General features: G+C 37.2%; 1 protein-coding gene across 6 annotated transcripts in view; it reads right to left on the bottom strand.

Annotated features, from left to right (window-relative positions):
- Nucleotides 1-677: 677 nt before the first annotated feature.
- LOC126182476 (pantothenate kinase 3) overlaps nucleotides 678-24,441 on the bottom strand; it is a 164,265-nt gene continuing 140,501 nt past the window's right edge. For all 6 annotated transcript variants that reach the window (XM_049924852.1, XM_049924857.1, XM_049924853.1 and 3 more), the window contains 4 exons: nucleotides 9,114-9,290; nucleotides 7,701-7,836; nucleotides 7,493-7,606; nucleotides 678-1,723 (listed from right to left, as the gene is read on the bottom strand). In XM_049924852.1, coding sequence (XP_049780809.1) covers nucleotides 1,670-1,723; nucleotides 7,493-7,606; nucleotides 7,701-7,836; nucleotides 9,114-9,290 — 481 coding nt within the window. In that variant the 3' untranslated portion in view covers nucleotides 678-1,669. The remainder of the gene's footprint in view (nucleotides 1,724-7,492; nucleotides 7,607-7,700; nucleotides 7,837-9,113; nucleotides 9,291-24,441) is intronic.

Here is a 24,441-nt window from a genome sequence, read left to right as displayed (position 1 = left end):
GCAACTGTATCATGTCAGATTTGAACATGGAAGTCTTTAAAATGTGCTATCACAAAACTCTTGTTCTATTTCCGTGTGAAATTGCTGTCATAGCACATCATTTGCACGAAAAGAATATTTTCAGCACTTCACAAAATGCTTTCACCCATACTTTGCACTGGTGGGCTGCTCCCCTCTCCACCAATCTATAAGGGGAGCTCATTTTATGTGTGTTAGTGTGCTGTGGTGGCAGCGCTGGCTATTGGGTGACTTCAGTCACCAGCCAATAATCATTCAGTAGTCGGAAATGAGCGATGTTTCTTTTAGAGGAATGTCTTAGTGAAAATAAGACTGACAATGATTTTGATGATGGTGATTCATTTGTAAGGAATTTGAGTGAAATGGCACTGTAAACAACCCACCTGGAAGAATTAAAAAAAAAAAAAAGTTACACAAAGTTTTACACGTAATGCTTGTGTAAATATATTTGAATGGAAGTGCACTTTTTGTTTTAATGTATACCTTAATTGTTGGTCAGTGGCCTCACTGTTTCCACAAAGAAATTCACGCATTCTTTGTGGCGTGTTTGCTACCCAGGCAGTGGCAATTTAAATGTGAGGGCATGGAGATGTCCTGAGTCTGCATTAAAGAGTGCAAAGCATTAATATGGCACGAATCATATAAAAAAAAGGAAAAAATTTTAAATAACAATAAATTATATTTCAACAATAAAAGATTTATACAAAACTTTACATAAAAATATAAACAAAACCATTCATATTCCATATAATATTTACAAATATATTGGGTTACACTCTAACGCATACTTTGATGCTGAATACATCTCCCATAAACAATCAATAAATAGGACAAAGTTTAACAGACATTTACAACGTACACATTCGAAGTCTCAAAATTTTAAAAAAGAGGCTTTGAATAAAAACAACGGAGAAATTATGTTGGAGGTTGTACAAGATATTTATAACACACTAAGTAAAAACACTATTACTGTACAATAACAATATGAACCGGCGTCATTACATGAAAGCAACAATATTTCGAAATATGGTATCACCACAATATATATATATATTTTAAATACCCTAACTCCCATAAAAATAATGTGGCATTCACTGAATAACAGTCACATAGATAAAATAAATACTGCTTATCATTTGTAGTAACTTCCATCAACAACTGGTGTTTCTATTCTCAAAATGAGAAGTTAAGGAGTTCAATTATGCGAACAATGGATTCCACTGACATTGTACAGTATTATAAGGTATACAAAACTACAATCATAATGCAGAAAATGCTTTTGTTATGTGCTCTGGACACTGTTACAGAAATGAGAATAAACTGCAATGAAAACTATAAACAAGACAGTTATTATTGTATTGGTAATATAGTTCTACAAAACCCCAATTTTTAACTATCGAATGTACATTAGCACTGAAAAAATATAGTGCGTGGTTCATTTTGTATGTGCAATAATTATACAAAGCTGCAATACTCTGGCAGTAAAGGAGAATAACAAGTTTCTCCATATCACTCGGGCAATTATAATATCAGGTATTTACATATATTTTATATAACTTAAGACTAAGTTTCTGGAATATTTTAGGGGGAGTGTAGTCTCCATACATCACAGGAATGCTTGTGCTTCTTTTAGCCTAGCAGAAAACAATGTTCAGCTGATCTTGTTGTCAAATTGCAGAAGGCAGCCAACAGCACCAAAATAACCCTAAAAAAGACAAAAAGGTAATAAAATAATTACATACAAAGTTATACAGTGCAACTTTTTTGTTCACAACACAAATGAGCATTCGGCAATGTTGGACTGAAATAGAGAAAAGGAATATGACTGAAAATGAACTGGTAGCTTCGAAAGATGAAATAGTGGAGGCAGCAAAGGATTAACAGGTAGAACGACAGTATAGCAGAAATCGTTGGATAGGTCACAAGAATTTAAATGATGAAGCGAGAAAATATAAAAATGCAGAAAATGACACAAGCGAAAGAGACTGCAGGCATCTAAAAAAATGAGATTGACAGAAAGTGCAAATTGGCTAAGAAGGAATGACTAGGGGGCAAATGCAAGGTCACAGAAGCACGCATAACTAAGGGAAAGATAGGAAGATTAAAGGGACCTTTTCAGAAAAGATAAACAACTGTATGAGTATCAAGAGCTCTGATGGCAAGCCAGTACTAAGAAATGAAGGGAAATCTGAAAGGCGGAAGGAGTATGTAGAGGGTCTACATATGGAAAACAACACAGAAAGTGAAGATGAAACAAGAGGCATGATACTGGCAGAAGAATTTGACAGAACACTAAAGCCATAGGTGGAAACAATGCCCAGGGAGTAGACAGCATTCCCTCAGAATTATCAAGATCCTTGAGAGAGACAGTTATGACAAAATTATTCCGCCTAGTGTGCAAGATATGTAGCACAGGTAAAATACCCTCAGACTTTAGGAAGAATGTAATAATTCAAATTCCAAAAAAGGTAAGTGTTGACAAGTGTAAGACTACCAAACCATTTGTTTGGTTCAAAGGGCTCTGAGCACTATGGGACTCAACATCTTAGGTCATAAGTCCCCTAGAACTTAGAACTACTTAAACCTAACTAACCTAAGGACATCACGCACACCCATGCCCGAGGCAGGATTCAAACCTGCGACCGTAGCAGTCCCGCGGTTCCGGACTGCAGCGCCAGAACCACTAGACCACCGCGGCCGGCAAACCATTTGTTTAATAAGTCATAGTTAGAAAATGTTGACAAGAATTATTTAGAGGAAAATTGCAAGATTGGTAGATCAAGACTTTGGGAAAGATCTGTCTGGGTTCTGGAAAAATGTACAAATATTTGAGGCAATAGCAATAATGATCCTGTGATTTATCTTAAAGACCGGTTGAAGAAAGGCGAACCTAAATTTATAGAATTTGTAAACTTAGAAAAAAAGCTTTTGGCAATATTGACTGGACTACACTCTTTAAAATTTTGAAGGTGGCAGGAAAAAAATTTGGGAAGCAAAAAGTTATTTACAACTTGTACAAAAGCCAGACAGCAGTTATAAGTCGAAGGACTTGAAAGGTAAGGAGTGACTGAGAAAGGAGTGAGGAATGAAAAATACACTGCCCAGGAGGAGGGGAGGGGAGGGGATGCCACACCCTCAAGACTGTGTTCAGTGGCACCAGGCATAATATGTACATACTGAGGGGTTGCAAAAGGTGTACAATTTTGTTTCCGCTGTTTGCCGATATGTGGTGACAACAGTACGTAGTGGTCAAAAGAAACAGATCGCAGACAGGCAGTTAGCATGGACCTCGGTCAACATAACCTCATTCAGACATTAGTCGATTTGTGTCTGCGTCATAAAGTTGTTCTTGATTGAAAATGTCAGTTTACGAGCCTAATTCTCGTCATTTGCAGGAGATGTCACTTTTTTGTTTCAATATGAAGAAAACAGCAGCTGAGTCTCATTGAATGCTCTCAAGTATGTATGGTAAGGATGCTATTAGTGAAAGAACATGTCGTGAGTGGTTTCAATGCTTCAAGAAAGGTGATTTTAACATCGTAGACTGGCATAGTGGTGGAAGAGAAAATGTTTTCGAAGATGCAGAATTGGAGACACTGCTGAGTGAAGAGTCGCGTCTAACTCAAGAAGAATTGGCACAATTAGTGGGAGTGACACAGCAAGCCATTTCAAAATGTCTCAAGACTATGAGCATGATTCAGAAAGAAGGAACTTGGGTCCCATGTGAACTGAAATCAAGAGATGTTGAATGGTGTTTGTATGTTTGTGAACAGTTGCTTCAGAGGCAAAACAGAAGGGATTTCTGCATCGCATTGTGACCAGGGACGAAAAATGGTTTCATTACAATAACCCTAAACGCAAAAAATTGTGGGGTTATCCCAGCCGTGCTTCCATGTCGGCAGCCAAACCGAATATTCACGGCTCCAAGATCATGCTCTGCATTTGGTGGGACCAGATCGGCGTTGTGTACTATGAGGTATTAAAACAAGTGAAACAATCACAGGTGCTCATTATCAAACACAATTAATGCATTTGAGCAGAGCATTAAAAGACAAATGGCCGCAATACAGCAAGGGGCACAATAAAGTGATTTTGCAGCACGACAACGCTGCAAAAGAGGTCAAAATGTACTTCGAAATATTAAAATGAGAAGTCCTACCCCACCTGTCGTATTCTCCAGACATTGCTCCCTCTGACTATCACCTGTTTAGATCAATGGTGCATGGCCTGGCTGACCAACACTTCCGATCTCATGAAGAAGTCACAAATTGGATCGATTCATACGATGAACAATTTTTTTAACACGGGATTTGTACACTGCCCAAAAGATGGGAGAAAGTACTGGCCAGCGGTGGAAAATACTTTGAATGATACATGTGTAACCAATTTGTTTCATTAAAGTATCAAATGTTGGGGAAAATGGCAGAAGCAAAGTTGTACACCTCATAGTATTAGGGATTTATTTGTCACAGCCATCTGTGCACCCTCTATTTTGACACTGCAGGCAGTAACTGTGGTGAGTTTAGAGGTGAACAATGTTGCAACATTCGTTCTAGGGTACAACCAAGCTGCAGAAAAGAGTACATACTCCTACTGAACAGCTTCAGCCATTCGAATAGGGTCGCATTGTAGGCCTGTGGGAAGCTGGAATGTCATATCAACAGATTGCTGCACATGCTGGGCACAATGTGTCAGTGGTGTGTCACTGTGTAAATCCCCAAAAGCTCTGGATGTCAGCATATCAAGACCATAGCACTGTGTGCGCAGTGATGGCTGACTGATAATTCAGAGACAAAATCCAGGCACATGTTGCACCTGCTGTGCCATCAGGGACCACTGGATACCGCCTGCTTAAAGCAGGATTAATATCACATCTGCCTCTGGCCAGGATACCACTGATACCACGACACCACCAAGCATGGCTGCTCTGGTGTTGTTAAAGAGTCTGCAGAGTGTAAGAGTACTCTTTTGTCTTCAGTGATGAGAGTAGATTTTGTCTGTATATGAGTTACGGACACAAACATTATAGTATTCACCAGGTGAGCTGCCTATTCCAGAGTGCATTTGTACATGACACCAAAGCGCCATCCCAGTTCTTCATGGTGTGGAGAGGGAGGGGCATCAGTTACAACTCGCAGTTACATTTGTGTTTCTACAGGGTTAAGTTACCAGTGCCCGCTACACTGACCAGGCTGTTATTCCCATGCTATTGCCATTTCTTCAACAGGAAGGTGATGTACTTTTTACGGCACATTCACATATTGCTGCTGTGATACAACATGCTCTTTGTGATGTACAGTAACTGCCTTGGCCAACAAGATCACCAGATTGTTTGCTAATAGAATATGTATGGGACACGATAAAGCGGGAACTTAATTGTTCTCCAGGGCGTGTAAGAACCATTGCTAAATTGCAACAAAAGGCTGAGATGCTTAGGACAATCTATCAGAAGATATTCTTTAGCACTTTTATGATCATTTGCATTTGAGGATACATACCTGTGTTGCTGCCAGTGAACAGTACACTGTGTATCAATGCGAATGGGCACCCTTTACTATGACATGTGTTTCATTTGGTATTAATTTGTTATCATATACTCTCAGAATGAAGCACTATTTATCATCTCAATTGTCAATAAAATGACCTTGTTCTTGAGAGTGCTGCATTTTTTTGTTGTTTGCTGATTACACTGTAATTCTGTCAGAGATGGCTAAGAACTCAAAAGAGCAGTTGAATGGGGGATATGGTCTTGACAAGAGATAATAAGATGAACACCGACAACAGTAAAATAGGGATAATGGAATGCAATTAAAGCAAATCAGGCGATTGAGAGGGAACTGGATTAGGAAATGAGACACTGCAAGTAGTAGATGAGTTTTCTTATTTGGACAGCAATGTAACTGATGATGGCCAAAGCATGGAAGGTAAAATGAAAACTGGCAACAGCAAGAAATACATTTCTGAAACAAGAGGAATTTGTTAATGTCTACTATAAACTTAAATGTTTTGCAGTCTCTTCCAAATGTATTTTCTGGAGTGCAGCCTTGTATGGCAATGAAATTTTGCACTAGCATGGAGAGCTACATCAAACCAATATTAAAATTGATGATCAGAACAACAAAAAAATACAACATAATATTATGTCATTTTTTAATTACTACCATTTAATTAAAAGCACATAAAGTACACTAAAGAAAACAAAAAATATAATGATTTCATCAATCCTCAGGACTTGTGCACCAGCTGCTTTCACTTTACACTTCCCCCTATTCACACAATGTGATATTTCTTTTCTTTTCTTTTTTTCCCCCAGCAGTCTTCTGACTGCTTTTTACGTGGCCTGTCATGATTTCTTCTCTTATACCAACATTTTCATCCAAAAGTAGCCTTAAACCAATGCCCTCAATTATTTGTTGGAATAATGCTCTCAGTGAATTTTTCACGGTATCTCACTCTTTTCCCTACTTTTCTACTCCGAATGAAACCTCCTTCCATCACCCCATTTTCTGCTGCTGTTTATATTATCCTATATTCATCTGATCAGAAATCCTTGTCTTTTTTCCATTTCCCTTCACTGAACCATCTATATCTAGACTGAGCCTTTGCATTTTCCCAACTACAACCAGACTTCTGACATTCCTCGCTACGACTCTTTCATTGGTTATTCCATCTTTTTCACATGGTTACCCTCTCCCAACTCACTCCCATTTGCCATTAGGATTGGTCACCATGACACTTTTTCAGTTACCGGCCACATCCTCATGATGTTGAACACTGCTGATTCTTTCACCTTTCAGGGGCAGTTTCCCATCTCAAGCGCAAGAGGGTGCCCTGAATCTCTGCCCACTCCTCCACTCCCCTAAATCAGGCCACTAGAAGAACAAAGGGGAATCCTCAGACCAGAAGTTTCTGGCTGCATTGCTGAAGCCTTTTGCTCAAAATTTAAGCAGTGGCTGGGATTGAACCTGGGACCCACTAAAATTTGATTATCAACACCGTGACCATTTGTGGTGTTTTTGTTACGTTATTTTAACCACATATGGACTATTAGGAGAAGGTATGGTAGGAAAGTGGCACCACACAAAAAAATCAGCATATTTCAACAGTGAGATTCAGTCATTCATATTATTGTACTTATATTTACAGAAATGTCCTACAGCGAAAATGGCTGACTGAGTAAATCCCACAAACAACAATGTCTATGTATAACCATTTTACATAAATACTTTTTCACTGTATATGTCAAATCATCCACTTAAATTAAATAAAGTGTATTCTTTATAATTTGTCTAAAGCTAGTCTGCATGCTGCTCAACTTCATTAGTGTCCTATTTCACAAAGAGAATGGTATAATAGTGTCTCAATCAATCAATGAAGGAAATACCAAACATCTTAATATAATATCTTTCGTAGCAGTAAAGAAAAACTAAAACTGAGCAGAAAACGATCAAGGTAAATACTGTAATAAAAATACCTCATGCTCCAGAAAGAGTGCTTTTAGAGTCCCATTTGACCAGTAATCCATAGCATGTGCTAGCAATTTCATAGATATAGGGTTTACCCTCAAGAAATTGCCAACAAAGACTACCTGGAAAAAAGAAATTAAAAAATTCAATATATATGATCTCCATCATTAGTTTGTTCTGTCTGATTTACATAATGTACAAGTCCAATATCATTACCTTATCTATCTTCTCATTAACTGCACACATACGAGCAATGGAGCCAATGTTATTTGTTATTGTTACCAGAGTAGCTCGAGCTAGATCCTGTTTGGACACATTAGCACGCCTCTCTTTGGAGTTCATATGACCGAAACTGTGAAGAAAACATAAATTACATCATTTACATGTAGCTGTATCTTTGGCAGAAAATCCAGTGGGTTTACGCAGATAACAAACATTTACTCTAGAACTAAAATCTAGAATCATATATGTTTTGTGAGGGAAGAAAGATGTAATTAGTTGAGAACTTGTGATCCACTGAGCATATTTCAATAATTTATTCAAATATATTGTATAAAAACCTGAAACACAAAAAATTCTACTGGAAAATATCCATGTTTCTTGGTTGTTACTAGAGATCAGAAACAGAGGTGAGTATGAGCCTGATGATGTGGCTTACAAATCAGTATATCAAATCTGTAGTGGGGAAGGCAAATGGAAGACTTCGTTTGTTGGGATGGTTTGGTGTAAGTGTGGTGAACTCATTGGAACAAGCATATACAAGACTTAGTACAATATGTTCTGAAGTACTATTCCATTGCTTGGATCACTTATCAAGTACACCTGACAGCAGGCAACAACGTCAGATTGTTACTGCTCTTACAAAAGTGTAGCAGAAATGCTCAGACAACTCTAATAAGAATCTTATGAAGGATGTCAACATTCTCCCTCTAGAGATGCAGTACTTACACTGCAAAAATTCAGTTTCTTCCATCAAATATATCATGTAGGTATCACGAGAATGAGATAGATGTTAGAGTGCCTGCAGAGTCATTTATTCCTCACTCCAAAGATCAAAGGAAAGAGGGAGATATATGTCAATGTAGAAACTGTGGTTACTCTATTCTCCAGTATATCTTTTCCCTCGAGAGAGTTTATTAATAAAAATTCTTTGAATATTCAGCAACTACAAGCGAAGTACTGGCATATCAAAGATTTGAGTTAGGCCATGAGGCATACTCAGGTAAGTCAAGTCAGTTGTTAATCTTTGTACTTTCAACAGCATTAATTTGACTGGATTTACACAAGTGAAATTTTAAAAACTGTAAAATAAGGGAATTTAAGATTTACTTTAAAATGCATGATCATTTTTAAAGCAATAAAACAACAGCAATACAGTAACTACAGCTGTGACATTAATATCACAGGCAATTACATAGAAACAAAGGGGGGAAAATCATATATTCACATGTGTGACAGTCAGCATTTCCACAAAAGATTGAAAGACAAATACCAGCAAGGTCCCCAATGAAACTAAAAAAAAATAGTTGTCAAAACATTTTACCCAGCAGATTTTTGTGAACTCATGTGCTATCTGATTTTTTTTGAAAAAGGAAAGAAATTGCTCAATTATGCTTCAGTTGAAATCACCTGCTAGCAACAAGGTCTCCAGGGAGTCCAAACCTGTCATAATCTCCACCATAAATATCTCTCACAAGTTTATCCACTTGTGTGTTGTCTCCACCAGTTGCAAGTTCAATGGCTTCCTCAAAAGAATTACAGCCTGTCAGTAAGCAGCAAAGTCCCAGGAATGTACCACCACCTAAGCTGAAACATTTGTATTTCTTTGGTTTTGTCAAAACTATTAACATTTGTTTATTAAAACACAAAAAAGTTTTTAACATAGAAATTGAAAATCATTCATCCATAAAATAATTCAAAAAACTTTCACATTTTCTAAAATTATCAGTATTGAATGCTCTTTTTTCTAACACTAAAGCAGACAAACTCAAGAAGAATAATGCACACCCTTGAAAGGGAGATTATAAATGAGACAATGATGACAAGTTATTATTTGGCATGGATTCATATACGGTGCTGGTTTGTACATGGCAAAGAGGGTGTCCACAGGGTCCTAGCTGTAACCAGTTATCTCATTGGAAGTAGCAGTTCAAGACTCACAAGAAAAAACTTGCAATGACAGAAGTGAAGTTTAATTGAGCACAGCCCACCAACTAATAAGAGTATAGAAATGTGGCTGTGGGATAAATCCAATTGTAGAATGTTAACATAGAGAAGATAGTTCCTGGGTAAACATTAATTAATGATCACATTGTACCTCTTTAAATGCTTAAAAGCCTCAACAAGTCATAAAGGGAGTGTAAAAAGTATACAACAATGAATTGCTTCTAGAGAATAAACAAAAGGTTGAGAATGCTATAGACACCATGGCTTTGAACTTTTTTCATGAGTCAATCACAAAAAAACTAAACTTCTATTGTTGTAACAGGCATTAACTGCTCTCTATTTTCAGTGCTTTAGTAACTGACACCTATTACACCCACATGAAAGCCACTGAATTAATCATCTTGAATGATTAAATCTGTGCTACAATCAACTATTTTCATATTGTTTTACTAACTCAAAGGTATCAAATGAATTGCAAGAACACAAAAAGAAATATATAAGACCAAAAGAGATTATTGGGGTACGCAAAAATGAAAACATAGAATATGATATCATAGAATGGGATATCACAGATTGTCTGTAGTTCATATTTCATTACAAGCAATAAAATACACTGAAAACAACAATCTGCAACAGAGAGTGTCTCAGTGGGTAGATACCAAAAAAAGCACTGGTGTGCAAAACTTAAGAACAAAAGTAGCTTTCACATGATGTGTCACTGCCTAGTAACATAGCTTGTTGAAACTTCGATCATATATAGAAAAGACTGCTGTCGTATAGCACAGAAGGTAAGTGAAAGAAATATACAAATGAACAGAAATGAAAGTTTATTCAAAGAAAATAATTAGAAGTCACCACATTACAAATAGCAGGACATGGTTCTTAATAGAGTGTGTGATCATCACAGACAGCAATACATGCTCTGCAGTGTGCTGCCATGTTGGCCACAAGGTTGGTAAGGAGTTCATGTGGCAGGGCGTTCCATTTTTCGATGATGTTTGACAATGTGCCTGAGTGCATTATGTATTCCCACCTCTTGCAATAAGTGAATATGTCCAGCATTGACGAACATGATCATTTTGGTGGTCCAAGTGTTGTGGCATGGGGAGGCATATATTGCATTGGCATACTGACTCCAAATCTTTGATTGTGGTACACTCACTGGTCAAAGTTATTGTGACACTGTACTCCTTCTCCATGTGCATCGTTTCAGGTGTGCATTTGACCACGACTTCCTTTTTATAGATAACAATGTGTGGCCGCAACCACTGTCCTCACTAAAATCTGTTCAAGCATGTGTGGGATGTGTCGGATAGACATATTGCAGCACATTCACATGCAACAAGGACCGTCCAGGTGCAATCAACCACACTGGTGGAGGAATAGAAGATTTTGTCACAAGAACTCCTTACTAACCTTGCAGCCAGCATGGCCGCACACTGCAGTCCATGGTGATCACACACCCTGTTAAAAACCACGTCCCATCCAGGGGACCATCACGAATCGATTTCAGTGTAATTATTGTCTTTGAATAAAATGTAATTTCTGTTCATCTCATTGCCTATTTCTTTCAGTTGCCTTCTTTACTAACTGTAGGAGATCTTTCTGCATATTGCCCAAGTTTTACTGAGCTATGTGACTTGGTAGTGACACACCACGCGAAAGTTACTTTCATCCTTAAGTTTTGCACATTAGTGTACCTGGCTCACAAACTAACACTTCCATTTGTTTGAGAATAAATGAAATGAGGGATGTACAAAGGTCGTTCAATAAGTAATTCCCCACATTTTTTTACAAAGCCATTAATATATGTAGACAAATGTCCTTGTTGGTGCTTCACATTTGATGTTTGTTCTGTGCGCCAGTGAAGTTTCGAACCGTTCTGGCACATGGCAGAGCCATAGTACAGCATCAAAATGGCATCTACATACGACTCATATTACAAGCAGTGTGCTGTTATTTAATTCTTGTGTGCAAAAAAAGAAACCGTTGTGAACATCCATAATCAATTGTGTGCAGTGCATGGTGATGCTGTAGTTGATAGGAGTACAGCTGGGTGATGAGTAAAGAAACTTACAGCCTAAGGAAATGCAGAAACAGAGCTCCATGATCAGCCACACTCGGAACGTCCTGTCACAGCCACTGCTCCGGACTTGCTGAATCGTGCAGATGCCATTATTCATGCCGACCGGCGCATCACAACTCGACAAATGTCTCTACAGTTGTCTGTCAGCATTGGAATTGCATCTGCAATGATTGAAACTTTCAGATGTTCACAGATGTGCTCACAATGGGTTCCAAGAATGCACACAGCGGACCACAAGATTCAAAGAAAGGCCATTTCATCTGAATGGTTGGAGCATTTTGAGACCAACAGAGAGTCCTTTCTGTCATAGATCATTACGGGGGACGAAAGCTGGGTCACCATTTTGCACCGGGAACAAAAAGGCAGTCCATGGAGTGGCATCATCCCCATTCACACATAAAAGAAGAAATTCGAGACAACTCCCTCTGCTGGAAAAGTCAAGGTGACAGTTTTCTGGGATTGTGATGGCATAATTCTCGTTGATGTGACACCAAGAGGGTCAATCATCACTTCAGAGGCATATGTGAAGACTTTGAATAAACTTGAGAACTGTTTTGATGTGTTCAATCGGACAAGAATCCAGCAGAAATCTTGCTCCAAAACGTCTGAGAACTCGGGAACACATCGCCAAATTGGGTTGAACATCACTGCCTCATCCATCCTACAGTCCAGACCTGGCATTCTCGGACTTCCATCTCTTTGGGCCACTTAAAGATTTTCTATGGGGAACGGTCTCTGAAGATGACGAGAGTGTCAGTCGTGCAGTGAAAACATGGCTAAGCCTACAGGACAAGAGCTTTTACACAGCAGGGAATACATGCTCTTCCACAACATTGGTGTACAGCCATAGAACGTGATGGAAACTACATAGAAAAATAGGACATGGACAACACATGTTAATGTACATTGTCACTAAATTCTGACTCCTACCAATAAAAAAGTTCTGAGGAAAAAAAGTGGGGCATTACTTATTGAACGACCCTGGTATGTGGGGCATGATGAATCATTAATTAGCAGGAATTTTTTAGCTCATTAGAGTGTACTTCAGTCAACCAGACTGAGTGAGATGGCATAGTGGTTAGCACACTGGACTCGCATTCAGGAGGATGATGGTTCAAACACGCATCTGGGCATCCTGATTTAATCAACCAACCATATCAGACCATAACAGAAAAGTAATGGTAGGAGTAATGGCAATCATTCGAAGCATTTTTGAGAAGTATTTTTGCAAGTTATCTCTGAAGAATAGCATTGACTGGAAGCTCAGCAGTGTTTTCAATTTTGTGCACGTGCCTTTTGCCAGCTCAACACCTCAACTCTGTCTTGAGTATTTACGTCTACATACATGAAAAAATACTGTTAGAATGTTATAGTTCCATACTACTGAGTATATATAAATTTACCACAATGATTTACCAACACAATGTTCAAAACCAATTGGGCATGAAATACTACTACTACTACTACTACTACTACTACTACTACCTGCAAAACTATGTGTAAGCATTATATAAATTGTATTTGACAAATTCCATGGCTGTGTGTAAAAGCCCTAAACTGTTCAACAGAGCTAAAGCTAAACTATATTAAATATACAAAACTTCATAGCACCTATTCATTCACACACACTCTCTCTAACTTGTTGCTGCATACGAATTACTATTTTTTTTCTTATTAATGCATTGTATGTCACTTCACAACATATGTTCCTTTTGGATGGAGCCTTAACCCTAGACAGTGTGTATCCAGGTGATGGATTGGGGATTTCTTAAAATACCTCCCATGGACTAAACAAGCCAGAGAGAAAATTCCATAACAGTTGCAGCTACAACAGAACCAGTAAGACAGCAGTTAATAAAATTTATGCTTACAAATATGGAACAAGCCTTGGAAAAGATGGAGATAATCAAAGATAACTCCACTATTCCCAAGGGCTAAGATGTGGTGCAATGAACATACAGACAATGATAAGGAAGGTGGAGGATATGGCAGACCACATGAGTAACAACAGACTGGATATTTTAGGACTGTCAGATGCAAGGTGAAAATGTAAATGAAGTACGAAACTGAGGAATGCATATAGGCTGTACTGGAGTGGGAATGGGAAAGTAAGGAGACATGGAGTCATAGTAGTTACGAGAGGAAGTGAAAGGAATAAGTTACAGCATAATGAAGGTCAGAGTGAAAGTTGGATGTTATGCTTAAGGGAAGGAAGACTTGGAAGAGCAAATGTAGATACAACTAATTGGACAGAAGATTATGATAATGGGAAACTTAAGTCAACATGTAGGCAAGGAAAGAGAAGGGTAGGGGAGGGTATGAGAAAGTATTGGGAGAGGAAGGGTGAGAACAAGAAATGAAGAAAAACAAAAATTGTTAGACTTTTGTAAAAGGACTGAACCAACCATAGGCAACATCTAATTTAAGGCAAAAGAAAGTCATAAGGCTACATGGTATGGCCCTTATTTTTCAAGTGAATCTGTGGCATACATAATATGTGACCAGAACACAAAGAGAGAGTCACCCATGCAATGTAATACCTTCTGAAGCCCCAGATTGTGATCACTATCTTTTAGTAGTGATGGTTAGACGCATTACAGAGAAAAAGGGGGCAGAAGGGCAAGATATCAAGTACGGAAGTTTAAAGAAGAGAAAATTCAAAAAAGAAGGAAATAGTAAAGAGCTATGTACCAAGGAATGAAATGCAGTCAGGAAGGTAGTAATTGAGAAGGTTCAAAACAACAATGTTGGAAGCAGCAGAAAAAAATATGCAAAAGAACATTGGTAAGAAAAGATGAAAATAGACATGCTGGTAGAATGAAAATCAAAGCATTTTCAAGGAGAAAACAGAGGAAGCAAGAAAGGAATAAACTGAGGAGAAGGTGGCTAAGAGACTGGTAGCCAGATAGAAGCCAAAATGGATGGGAGCGTAGAGTAAGAAGTTCCTTTATGTAATGGTTAAGGCTAAGTAGTGAGGCGTGATCAGCAATGTCAGGATGATCAATAAAGAATGCAAGAAAGTTGAGAATTGCACAGGAAATAAAGGAGACATGAAAAGACTATTTTGAAAAATTACTAAACCGCCAATGGATACACAAAAGAGGAAAACGAGGAACCAGGGAATGTAAAAGATATCACGATGGATCTAACCTGGACAGAAGCAGAGGATGTGATCAAGATCGCAAAAGAAGGAAAAGCACCTGGAGTGGATGAAGTAAGTGTGGAGATGGTCAGGGCAACTGTCACTGTTATAGTGTAGTGGCTCCTCCGGGACATGACAGCAGTTTGAAAAGAAAGAAGGAAACATGAAGACTGCAAAAGGGAATCACAGTGTAATTTTTTTTTATGAAGAGTTGCAGGAAACTACATTAGAATTACAGGGGAGTTACTTTGATGTGTCGCAATGTCAAGGTATTTGAGAAGATTCAAGGAAACAGAACAGGGAAGACAGTAGAAAGAGGGTAGAGAGAGGAACAATATGGGTTTAGAACTGGAATGTTGACATTTGATCTAATTTTTAGCACAAGGAAGCTCCAAGAGAGATACTAAAAATATGGTGATAATCTAGTAATGGTGTTGCTGGACACTAAGAAGGTGTACTATAGTGTGAAAAGAAGCAAGTTTTGGGAAAACCTTCAGAAAGAGGAACTGGAGGAGGAGGAGGAGGAGGAGGGGGGGGGGGGAGGGTTTACAAGAAAGGTTAGATGTATGGAAGGAAGTGATGGGACAGTATGGTTGAAGTTACTTGCAAAGAAGTGAAAAGTGATGGTGACAACAAGGAAGGAAGGAAGCCACAGATGCAAACTTTAGAGGGCAAGTACTAAAAAAAGTAGAAATTTCAATTACCTGGGTAGCATAACAGAAGACAGTGGGAGGAAAGATAGGGGGATTGGTAAAAGGGAAGACAAGTCCATGGTTTCTGCAGAATGTGAGAAGCCAGGTCTGGAGCAAGTATGTAGCTCCAGGAAGCAAGCAAGTGTTATACTGACCGTATTATGCTCCATTACTCACGTATGCATCAGAAATGTGGTAATGAAGAGAAGGCAGGTGAGTGGGAATCAAGATTGCAGCATGAAATTTCAAAGAAGCAGAATAAGACTGACTGGAATGGATAGAGTAAGATAGGAGACAGTGAGAGAAATAATGAAAGAGAAGTTTCTGCAAGAGACCACTAATAAGACAAGATTAAGGTGGTATGGGCATGTTAAAAGAATGGGAGTTTGCAGGATTCTAAGACAGGCCCGCAAAATGACACTATGAGGCAAGTGACATAGAGGAAGAATGAGAGACAGATGGATTGTTGGAATGATGAAATGTGTGATGAAAAGTGAAGACTAGGACAGAGGGGAGAGAGAAATGTGGCAGAAGGACAGGAGAAAATACAGTGAGTTATGTCCTAAACAGCCCAGCCAGGGGCTGGAAACTGTAGAAGATGATAATGATTTTTCTTTTGGGAAAGACGCCTAGACTCAAAACCCAAATACTTATTACAGCAATGACATCATATTAAACAATACTGAATTTTCAGGGGTCTGAATAATAGCTGTAAGCGCGTTTCGCAGCTTGGGGCAAACTGTTTAAGTACATATTTTATGCCCTTTTGACTTCTTACTCGTTTCATAACAACATTTTTCATGATTATTCTATAGGCATGGTTATTCCAAAGCTTTCTAACCATGGACAGCATTTTTTTTTTTTTTTTTTTTTTTTACTAAGGTTGTGGATAGCTTGTAGCATTACCTTTGTCACAGTACTCATACAGCTGTTTTAGTATAAAAACAATGGAAAATCCAGGACAGAATAATGACTATATTATGAAAAGGATAGATTACTACTCACCATATAGTGCAGATGAGTCGCAGACAGGCAAAACAAAAAGATTTTTAAACAAGTAAGCTTTTGGCCAAAAGACTTTACTTGTGTTGTCTATTTCAAAAGATGGCCTTTTCATTGAAAGCTTACTTGTTTAGCAATCTTTTTATTATGCCTGTCTGCAACTCAACATCTCTGCTGTATGGTGAGTAGCAATCTACTGTTTTCATAACACTGTCATTTAGTCAAAAATTATACCAATGTCTTTCTTATCCTCTTTTTTCTTTCAAAGAGTTTGCACAAATACAAATTAAAAGTAAATCTGAAGTGACACACTGAGGTTTGACATTAAGGATACCATGTATAAAACTGAAATAAAATGTGTAGCAAAACAATGGTACTGCCTACATTATAAGGCAAAACAGTAATGGTATATCATCCTCACTGCATTTATGTCCCACCCACTGTATTTAATATATTTTCAAAGTATCAAAATACTACATCTCTGCAACAACATTGGTATAATATTGGTATCTTCTCTCTTCAGACAACAACCTGAACTTTTTAATTATGAACAGCATTCTAGTTTCTGCTCTCACTTGCTTGCCTATTTCAAAAGCTATACTTTACTTCTTTTGCTTGAGCGCATATTGTCAGCTAAATATACAAAATCATTGTGTGTTATACCATACATTTTATCAGGGTATAAGATTTCAAAATAACAGTGGTTTAAGTCAGGTTATTTTTTTCCCATGCTTTCAGGTGAGACACAACACAAAATCAAATTAAGTTCCTAAATCAAAACTGGTTTGGTCTTTTGTTAAACAGCTTCTCACAGGTGAATTAACTTTCAATATAGCTTATACTTCTTTTATTTTAGTCAGTGTAAAGAGCTAAACATTATAAAGGGCCATGCACATAATGAGCTTGTTCATGCTATCATGCATCTTTATGTTGGAGGCAACAACTGGACGACGATATGTGGCAGCTGTCAACTAGATATGTCTTTATGCTGCTTACATAAACATTAATGGCAGTTTATGGTCAGCCTTTCCTTTACATTCTGCTTCTTTCACATAGAGACATTTCTATTACTGATACACATATCATATTTGCACCTTTCTTGAAATGTTATGAATGACTTTATCCAAAGTACCAATCTTCATTGTGGACACAAAGTTATACGAACTGGTTGCACTGTGTGAAGTGCCCTTTCTTTTTTTTCTGCTTTTGCTGCTTACAGGTGTTTCCTTTACAGACATACAAGAAAGCCCTCATCTTCGATTTTCTAAAGAATCAAACTCACATATGTAAAACAGCTTCAAATGTTTCATTACTTTACAAATGGGTTAATGAGTTAAATATCTGACATGAAGCATGTAGAACCTTCACAGCCAAAGACATTTCATTAGGTTTGGATTATTCAGTCAAAGACTAATGTAAAAGTTAAGACCAATACTGGTAATTTGTGCTCCATTTTAAGAAAAGCTAGTTTTTCAGGCCTATCAATGTTCATGACATTACACCTCCTGGACTGTGTGTAATACAACGAAACAATTTGACAGGTATGTACAGCAGTATATGTGGACACTGTCTCCAAAATAAAGTTGCAAATAAAGTTATTAGTAAGGAGGAAAGAAATTAAAATGTCATGCCTGACGCAAAAATGCAATAAGCAACAAACTTTTTTCCCTTTTATTATATTGTGGGGGTGCCTCCAAGAACAAGGTTCAAAAGGGTTTGAAACTAAATGCATAATTTGTTGGAAGTCACTAATTGCTCTCATTCTCAAACACTGGATGTATATAGTCTGGGTAATTGGGGCACAGTGTGTTATGCTGCCTCAAAACATATACACTTTCAAACTTTAATATTAGACTAATCCTGTTAAATCTGTAACAAATGATTATATCTCTTAATGTGTAGATTATGACAGTTTTTTAAATTTGGTCATTAATTATATGAAATACTGAAAATCAAATCTTTGTTACCCCTGGAAGCCATTAGATAGAAAGAAAGTAACTGGGATGGGATGACTGCTTTAGCCATTTAGTACTATAGAAACAATTTTGCAGTACCTGTGTTGAAATATTATTGATGCTTTTGTCTAAAGTGAAACCTTAGTTTCAGTGACAGACTGATATATAGTGAAGCACATGGTCTATGTTAGCTTGGAAGCTTATAGTTTCATTTCTCATGATTTTCTGTTTACTTGCATCTAGAGTCCTGTACTATATCAATAACAGAAACATAGGACACGACAAAAGCAGCAAATGAAAACTCACTGTTAAATTATTTATTATGCGTTTGTTTCCATCTCCCCCTGCAAACAAACATTTTTTCCTCCAAAAAATTCAGTTTAACCACACTCTGATACCTCATGTGATAAGGTGGTTGTCACATTAAATAATTAATATTTCTCCCATGATCAAAGCGAAAACACAATTATGTCACTTGTGAACAAGTCAGCTATTCCACTATTGTAAATTCCCATGACTGTTCACGACAGGCGTTCTCAACATACGCTTCACAGCTAGAGCACAAATGGTAGGGCCCTACACACACAAGATTCATATGAAGGTCTGCAAATGGCTGTGATGTATGAGGGAGAGTGTGACTGCACTTTGCATGGCTTAGCAGAAGTTGCCCAAAGATCATTGATGCTGCCTCATCTAACAACACAGCCGAGTAAGTGCTGTACATAGCCATGTGCTCACACTCACTAGCACATTGGCTCCAAATTTGCAATGTGCACATCCATAGCACTACATCTTGTATCTCCTCCCTTCTTGCAGTCAGTACAGTTAACGTTATCACCTTCAATGACTCTTATTAGTTCGTTTGCTCAATTTGCTCACAAGAGACTAATGTATAGCTGGATTAAGTTCTTTTTGTTAGTTACAAAAGTTGACAATTATAATCAGTTGTCACATTCCTCAAAATAAATCTTTTTTATCTGTTCTGTCCAAAATATGTCTGTCAGTGTAATTTCAACTACATATTAAATGATAGCATTATTTCATCAGCTACTCATTTACCACAGATTTATAGTTCTACAGCTAAAGCAATGATCTCAACAACATTCAGTATTCAATTATTCACATTAATTTTCATTATACATAATTATACTCAGTTGCTGTGGTAATATTTGGTGAATCTCATATATGCAGCATACACTTTCTCCATTGAAAGCATGGAAAAGTGACAACTAAAAAGGAATTCTGATTCTAAGTGCATTCAGACACTTGACAGGCCCATTAGTGCAACCATGTTGTGACAAAACTTGTCCATGTTTCCTTGGCTACATGGGAGGGCCACTCGCCTGTTGTCTCACACTCAGCGAGTGCATGTCTGCATGATGGCAAGTGAGGAAACAGCCATCTGCATGCTTCCACACTGCATGCTAGTTATGGGAAATAAACATCATTCATGCCAGTTCACCACATGGATGCACTGCTCTAGCGTATGGCCCCTTGTTAAGTTTTATCATCTATATATAGTACACACATGCACACTGCAGAAAAGTACATGAGGGGTTAAGCTAATGATCACAAATGTAAAGCTCAAATCAGAACTCCAGTTGGACAACAAAAAGTAGTTTACACAACAAACATTCTATCACATCAAACTAGTCACTAGACTCAATGCAATAATCCTCAATGTGGGTACCTTGGTCCCACTCTGGAGAACAAGAAAACGTATGAATTGTATGTCGAATACTGCCAATTTAATAACTTAGACCATATGAAGGGAGAAACAAACAGGAATATTTTCCAAAAACAGAACTTAACACTTTTATACATCCAATGGAGAAATTTTCCAAAAGATGATTCCTGCAAGATAAAATATGAAACACAATTGAGTTACAACAAAAACATCAGAAAATGCATCTGGGGAAGGCTGAATAGTTGTGCTCCATAACAAAAAGTGATACACATTGGGAGAAAGACAATGAGTGTTCTTTTTTCTCATTTGACTTTCAAAATGCACTGTCATTTCCAATGTTTACAGCTACCATACATACATATCACAAGTGTCATTTATACTATTACAATCTGCAGTGCCATGATTTTTCCATTCGATATCGTTCACATATGTATGAAATGAAAGCCTAGTATCCACATGACAGAGATAGTGTTTTGTCTGACAAAACATACGGGGGTTGCATGCAGCCTATAGAAAATGCATAACTGCTTTCAGTAATTCACACCCATCTACTTACAATTCATAAGATCCTCAAGGAAATTCTGCTAATATTACACCAATTTTGTGTGTGTGTGTGTGTGTGTGTGTGTGTGTGTGTGTGTGTGTTGGGTGCGCACCCATGCATTTGTACTCATGCACATGTGTATGCATGCGCTATTCAAATGTTGCAGTTTCAACTAAGAATACATGCCCATGGTGGTTAGTTGGGAACTCTGAATGTATATTCATGGATGTCTATATAAAGAACCAATTCAAAATGTCTATCACATAAGAAATCACTAGCATCAATGCATCCCTGTATTGCCAAGATGTTCCATTATTGAATTAATCCTGTTGTAAGTTATCTTTTGTGGGTCTCTCAAGCTCATAACCAACAATTACATTAGTACCAAAGTAAACACTGAATACCATCTTTGAACTACATTTATTCATTTGTCAAAGAGAAACAAATCACCGTTACACTTTCTTCACTTTTCATTCTCCGTTGCCGCCTAAAAACTGATTAATTGAAATTTGTTTGGACACTAGTCTTACTCAGTACCAAATCACATGATGCATATAGGAAGTAACCACTCGAGTATTCTGAATAAAATCATGGACAATGTAGACCAAGGTGGCCAACCCAGTAGTTACTTTGATTCCTTATAATTAATTGTTCATTTTCTTAAATGTTAAGATTGCTCTTTTAACATCCCGATTATCACTGGAACATCTCCTCTGACTCCAGAGCTTTACTTTGAAAGTTTCTTATATTTCATAATCTGCAGCTATACCTCAGTATTTCTCCAGATACTTCAATTCTCCAATACTGTGTTGCATATCACTTTTACATTAACAATACATTTTCATAAACATGTAACTGCACTTTTACCTGCTCTGCCACATAATTTGTAATGTTTGCACCTGGCCCACAAGCCTCAATGCAGAAGTACGTTCACTAAAGTTACTGCTTAAATTTTTATGTAATTCCAACATTCTGTTGGTATCAGCATCAACAACTCAATATATTTGTAATTTGTTGAGTAAGGTTTCCATCAAAGTTGCAATTAACGTTTTTGTTAGTGACTAGTTTCAAACATACCTCTAACAAATGTTTTACTGTACAATTGTATCGGTACATTCAAAATTCGACATGTGTCTTTACCTGTTTACAAACAAAAATTTGAGAGGGGCCTTCAGTTGTCTATTATGAGTTAATGTGCTCTGTCTCTCGGAGATCATAACATTACAACCAAATATTGATAAAAGCTTCAGACATTATTGCACTGCTTTATAATTTACTGATAATTATGCTTTACCAAATCACAAATGATGGCTAAAAGCAGTCTTGTAGTTTGGGATGATATGTTCCTTGTATCCAGTTACAAAATTCCAAATAGTGTGGCCTATATAAAAACAATAACATGTTCCACAATTCAATCCATACACACCAAATGCATAATACTTTTTTTTCATTTTTCACAATTTTATGTCATAGTTTAAACCTTAATTGACCTGCTGTTAGGAATGCTATTTTGTACTGTTTAGGGAAAACTATCTTCTGCATCAACAGTGTCTTGATCTCTACATTATTGATAGATGTGTCTGCTAATAACCCAGAGAGGCAATTGCCCATTGCCAAACCATGCTTCTGCTGATAGACTTTCTCACCAAATTCAAAGTACGTAATTAAAACTGAAGCTAAATTCAAACAGTTCAAGAAATTTTATTAGTTTGCCCTTTCTCATGGTGCTGCTGCTTATTAAATTTCTTCTTATCATTTTTAAAGTTTCATCTATTGGTACATTAGTGCATAGGTTTATTAACTAGTAGCATGTTGTCAGAGATCAGCAGATCTTTAGCTCTGAAGAAAACCTTTATTTATAAATTACTTTAATTTTTGTCACCTTTTGTATTCCTGACTGATGTATGCCATTTTTCGGTTTAAATGACGACTCTACATTTGAAAAGTGTAATATGTGACACGTTTACTGGTGCCTATGGCCATTACAGTTTAAAAATAAGTTGAATGGCTGTGCTTAACAGAAAAACCAATGATCTTAGACTATTTAATTACTGTGGAAAATTAAACTAAGAACTACTACTACTTGTTATACCTACTTTGGTAGCAATGTTCATAAACATTCCTGTTGCATAATTTGAAATGAAAAGTACAGGAATAAAACAGGTCAAATTACATCTCCAACAAATTCATTTGAAGAAGCTCCTGCCAACAAAAGGTGGCATATCCTATCATTCATTTCACAATCAATAAAATCTTACAAATTCTTGCTTAACATTTAAAACTGTTGGATACATGCTTTTATTTTATACTAAAAAGTATACTTTAAATATGTTTTATTTAGAAGGAAAATTTTAATTTAAATATTAAAAAATGGTGAGCCATATAATATGGAAATAACGTGGAATGAGTGTAGTAACCTCAGACAGACACATAGCTACACTCAGTCTCATACTCAGTGGAGTACGAGGGCTATTCGGAAAGCAACGTCTGATCACTTGCAAAATAGAAACAAACGTGAAAATCAAAAATGTGTTATAAGCAATAGTTAACTAAACCTTCCAGTTACTTCTCTATACAGTTGCCACTCTGACTTAGACATCTGTCACAGTGTTGTACCAACTTTCCAATACCCTCGTCACAGAAGGCAGCCACCTGTGCTTCCTGTCAATTCTCTATGCTGCTCTGTAGCTCGTTGTCTGTGTCAAAATGTTGTCTTCATAGCCAACAGTCCATGTCAGCAAAGATGAAGCTCAGGGGGAGCCAATTAAGTGCTGTATTGTGGGTGATCAAACACTTTCCACTGAAAACACTGCAAGAGCATCTTTGTTCCCCTGCAGACTGTGGCTGAAAAATGTCATGAAGAAGGAAACATGTGACAGTTACGTTATGTGGGTTGCATGACATCTGGCGAAATCTTTCACCAGGCCCTCATACTTGGCAGGAGACGCTATTAATCTGAGCATTTTTACAAGCTCACTGTGCACTCTGAACTGAAAAGAGTGACATGACACGATCGACGGGCATTCTGGAGACATTGCCCAATACATCTGTCCAAAACTTCATCAGATTTTTGCTATGGTTTCCATTCTGTGCCAGATCAGATCTTACTTTGTGAATAGACCTCGTTTATTACAAATACCTTCCCGTTCTTACAAAACATACTCTGAAAGACTATCACCCTTATGTTATGATGCTAATTGGAGAAGAACATCAATAAATATTGCAAAAAATTAAGAACCCTTAATTTTTAAAAATTTAAAAATAAGCAAAAGCCCCCCCCCCCCCCACCTCACCCCTCCAAGTTTCATAACTTTTTTTAGTGTAAAACTTTTTGTTTTGTACACTGCTCTTTTCTTGCCATCTCTAAGAAAAGAATATCTTAATGTTTGCATTCCAAGTGTCTTCTCTCTTTCTGTTACGTTTCACACATCTCATTTTTCATTGCTATTTTTCTAATTATTTGCATATCCGTATTTTTCTGGTAAGTATAATGAATTTGTAATTCCACATTATGAACAGGAGAACCCATTTTTAAAAGATCCTTGAGATCACTAAAAATGTAACACACAAAAATCTTGCCATGGACATATAAAATTCAAGTTTTCTTTTTTATCACTTTATGTGTAAATATAATGTTGCTTTTTGTTAACAACTTAAATTAGTATGACATTATTTATGAAAAG

This window comes from Schistocerca cancellata, chromosome 1 (assembly GCF_023864275.1).
Source record: "Schistocerca cancellata isolate TAMUIC-IGC-003103 chromosome 1, iqSchCanc2.1, whole genome shotgun sequence".
Taxonomy (NCBI): domain Eukaryota; kingdom Metazoa; phylum Arthropoda; class Insecta; order Orthoptera; family Acrididae; genus Schistocerca; species Schistocerca cancellata.
This window is presented reverse-complemented; position numbering and strand designations above follow the sequence as displayed.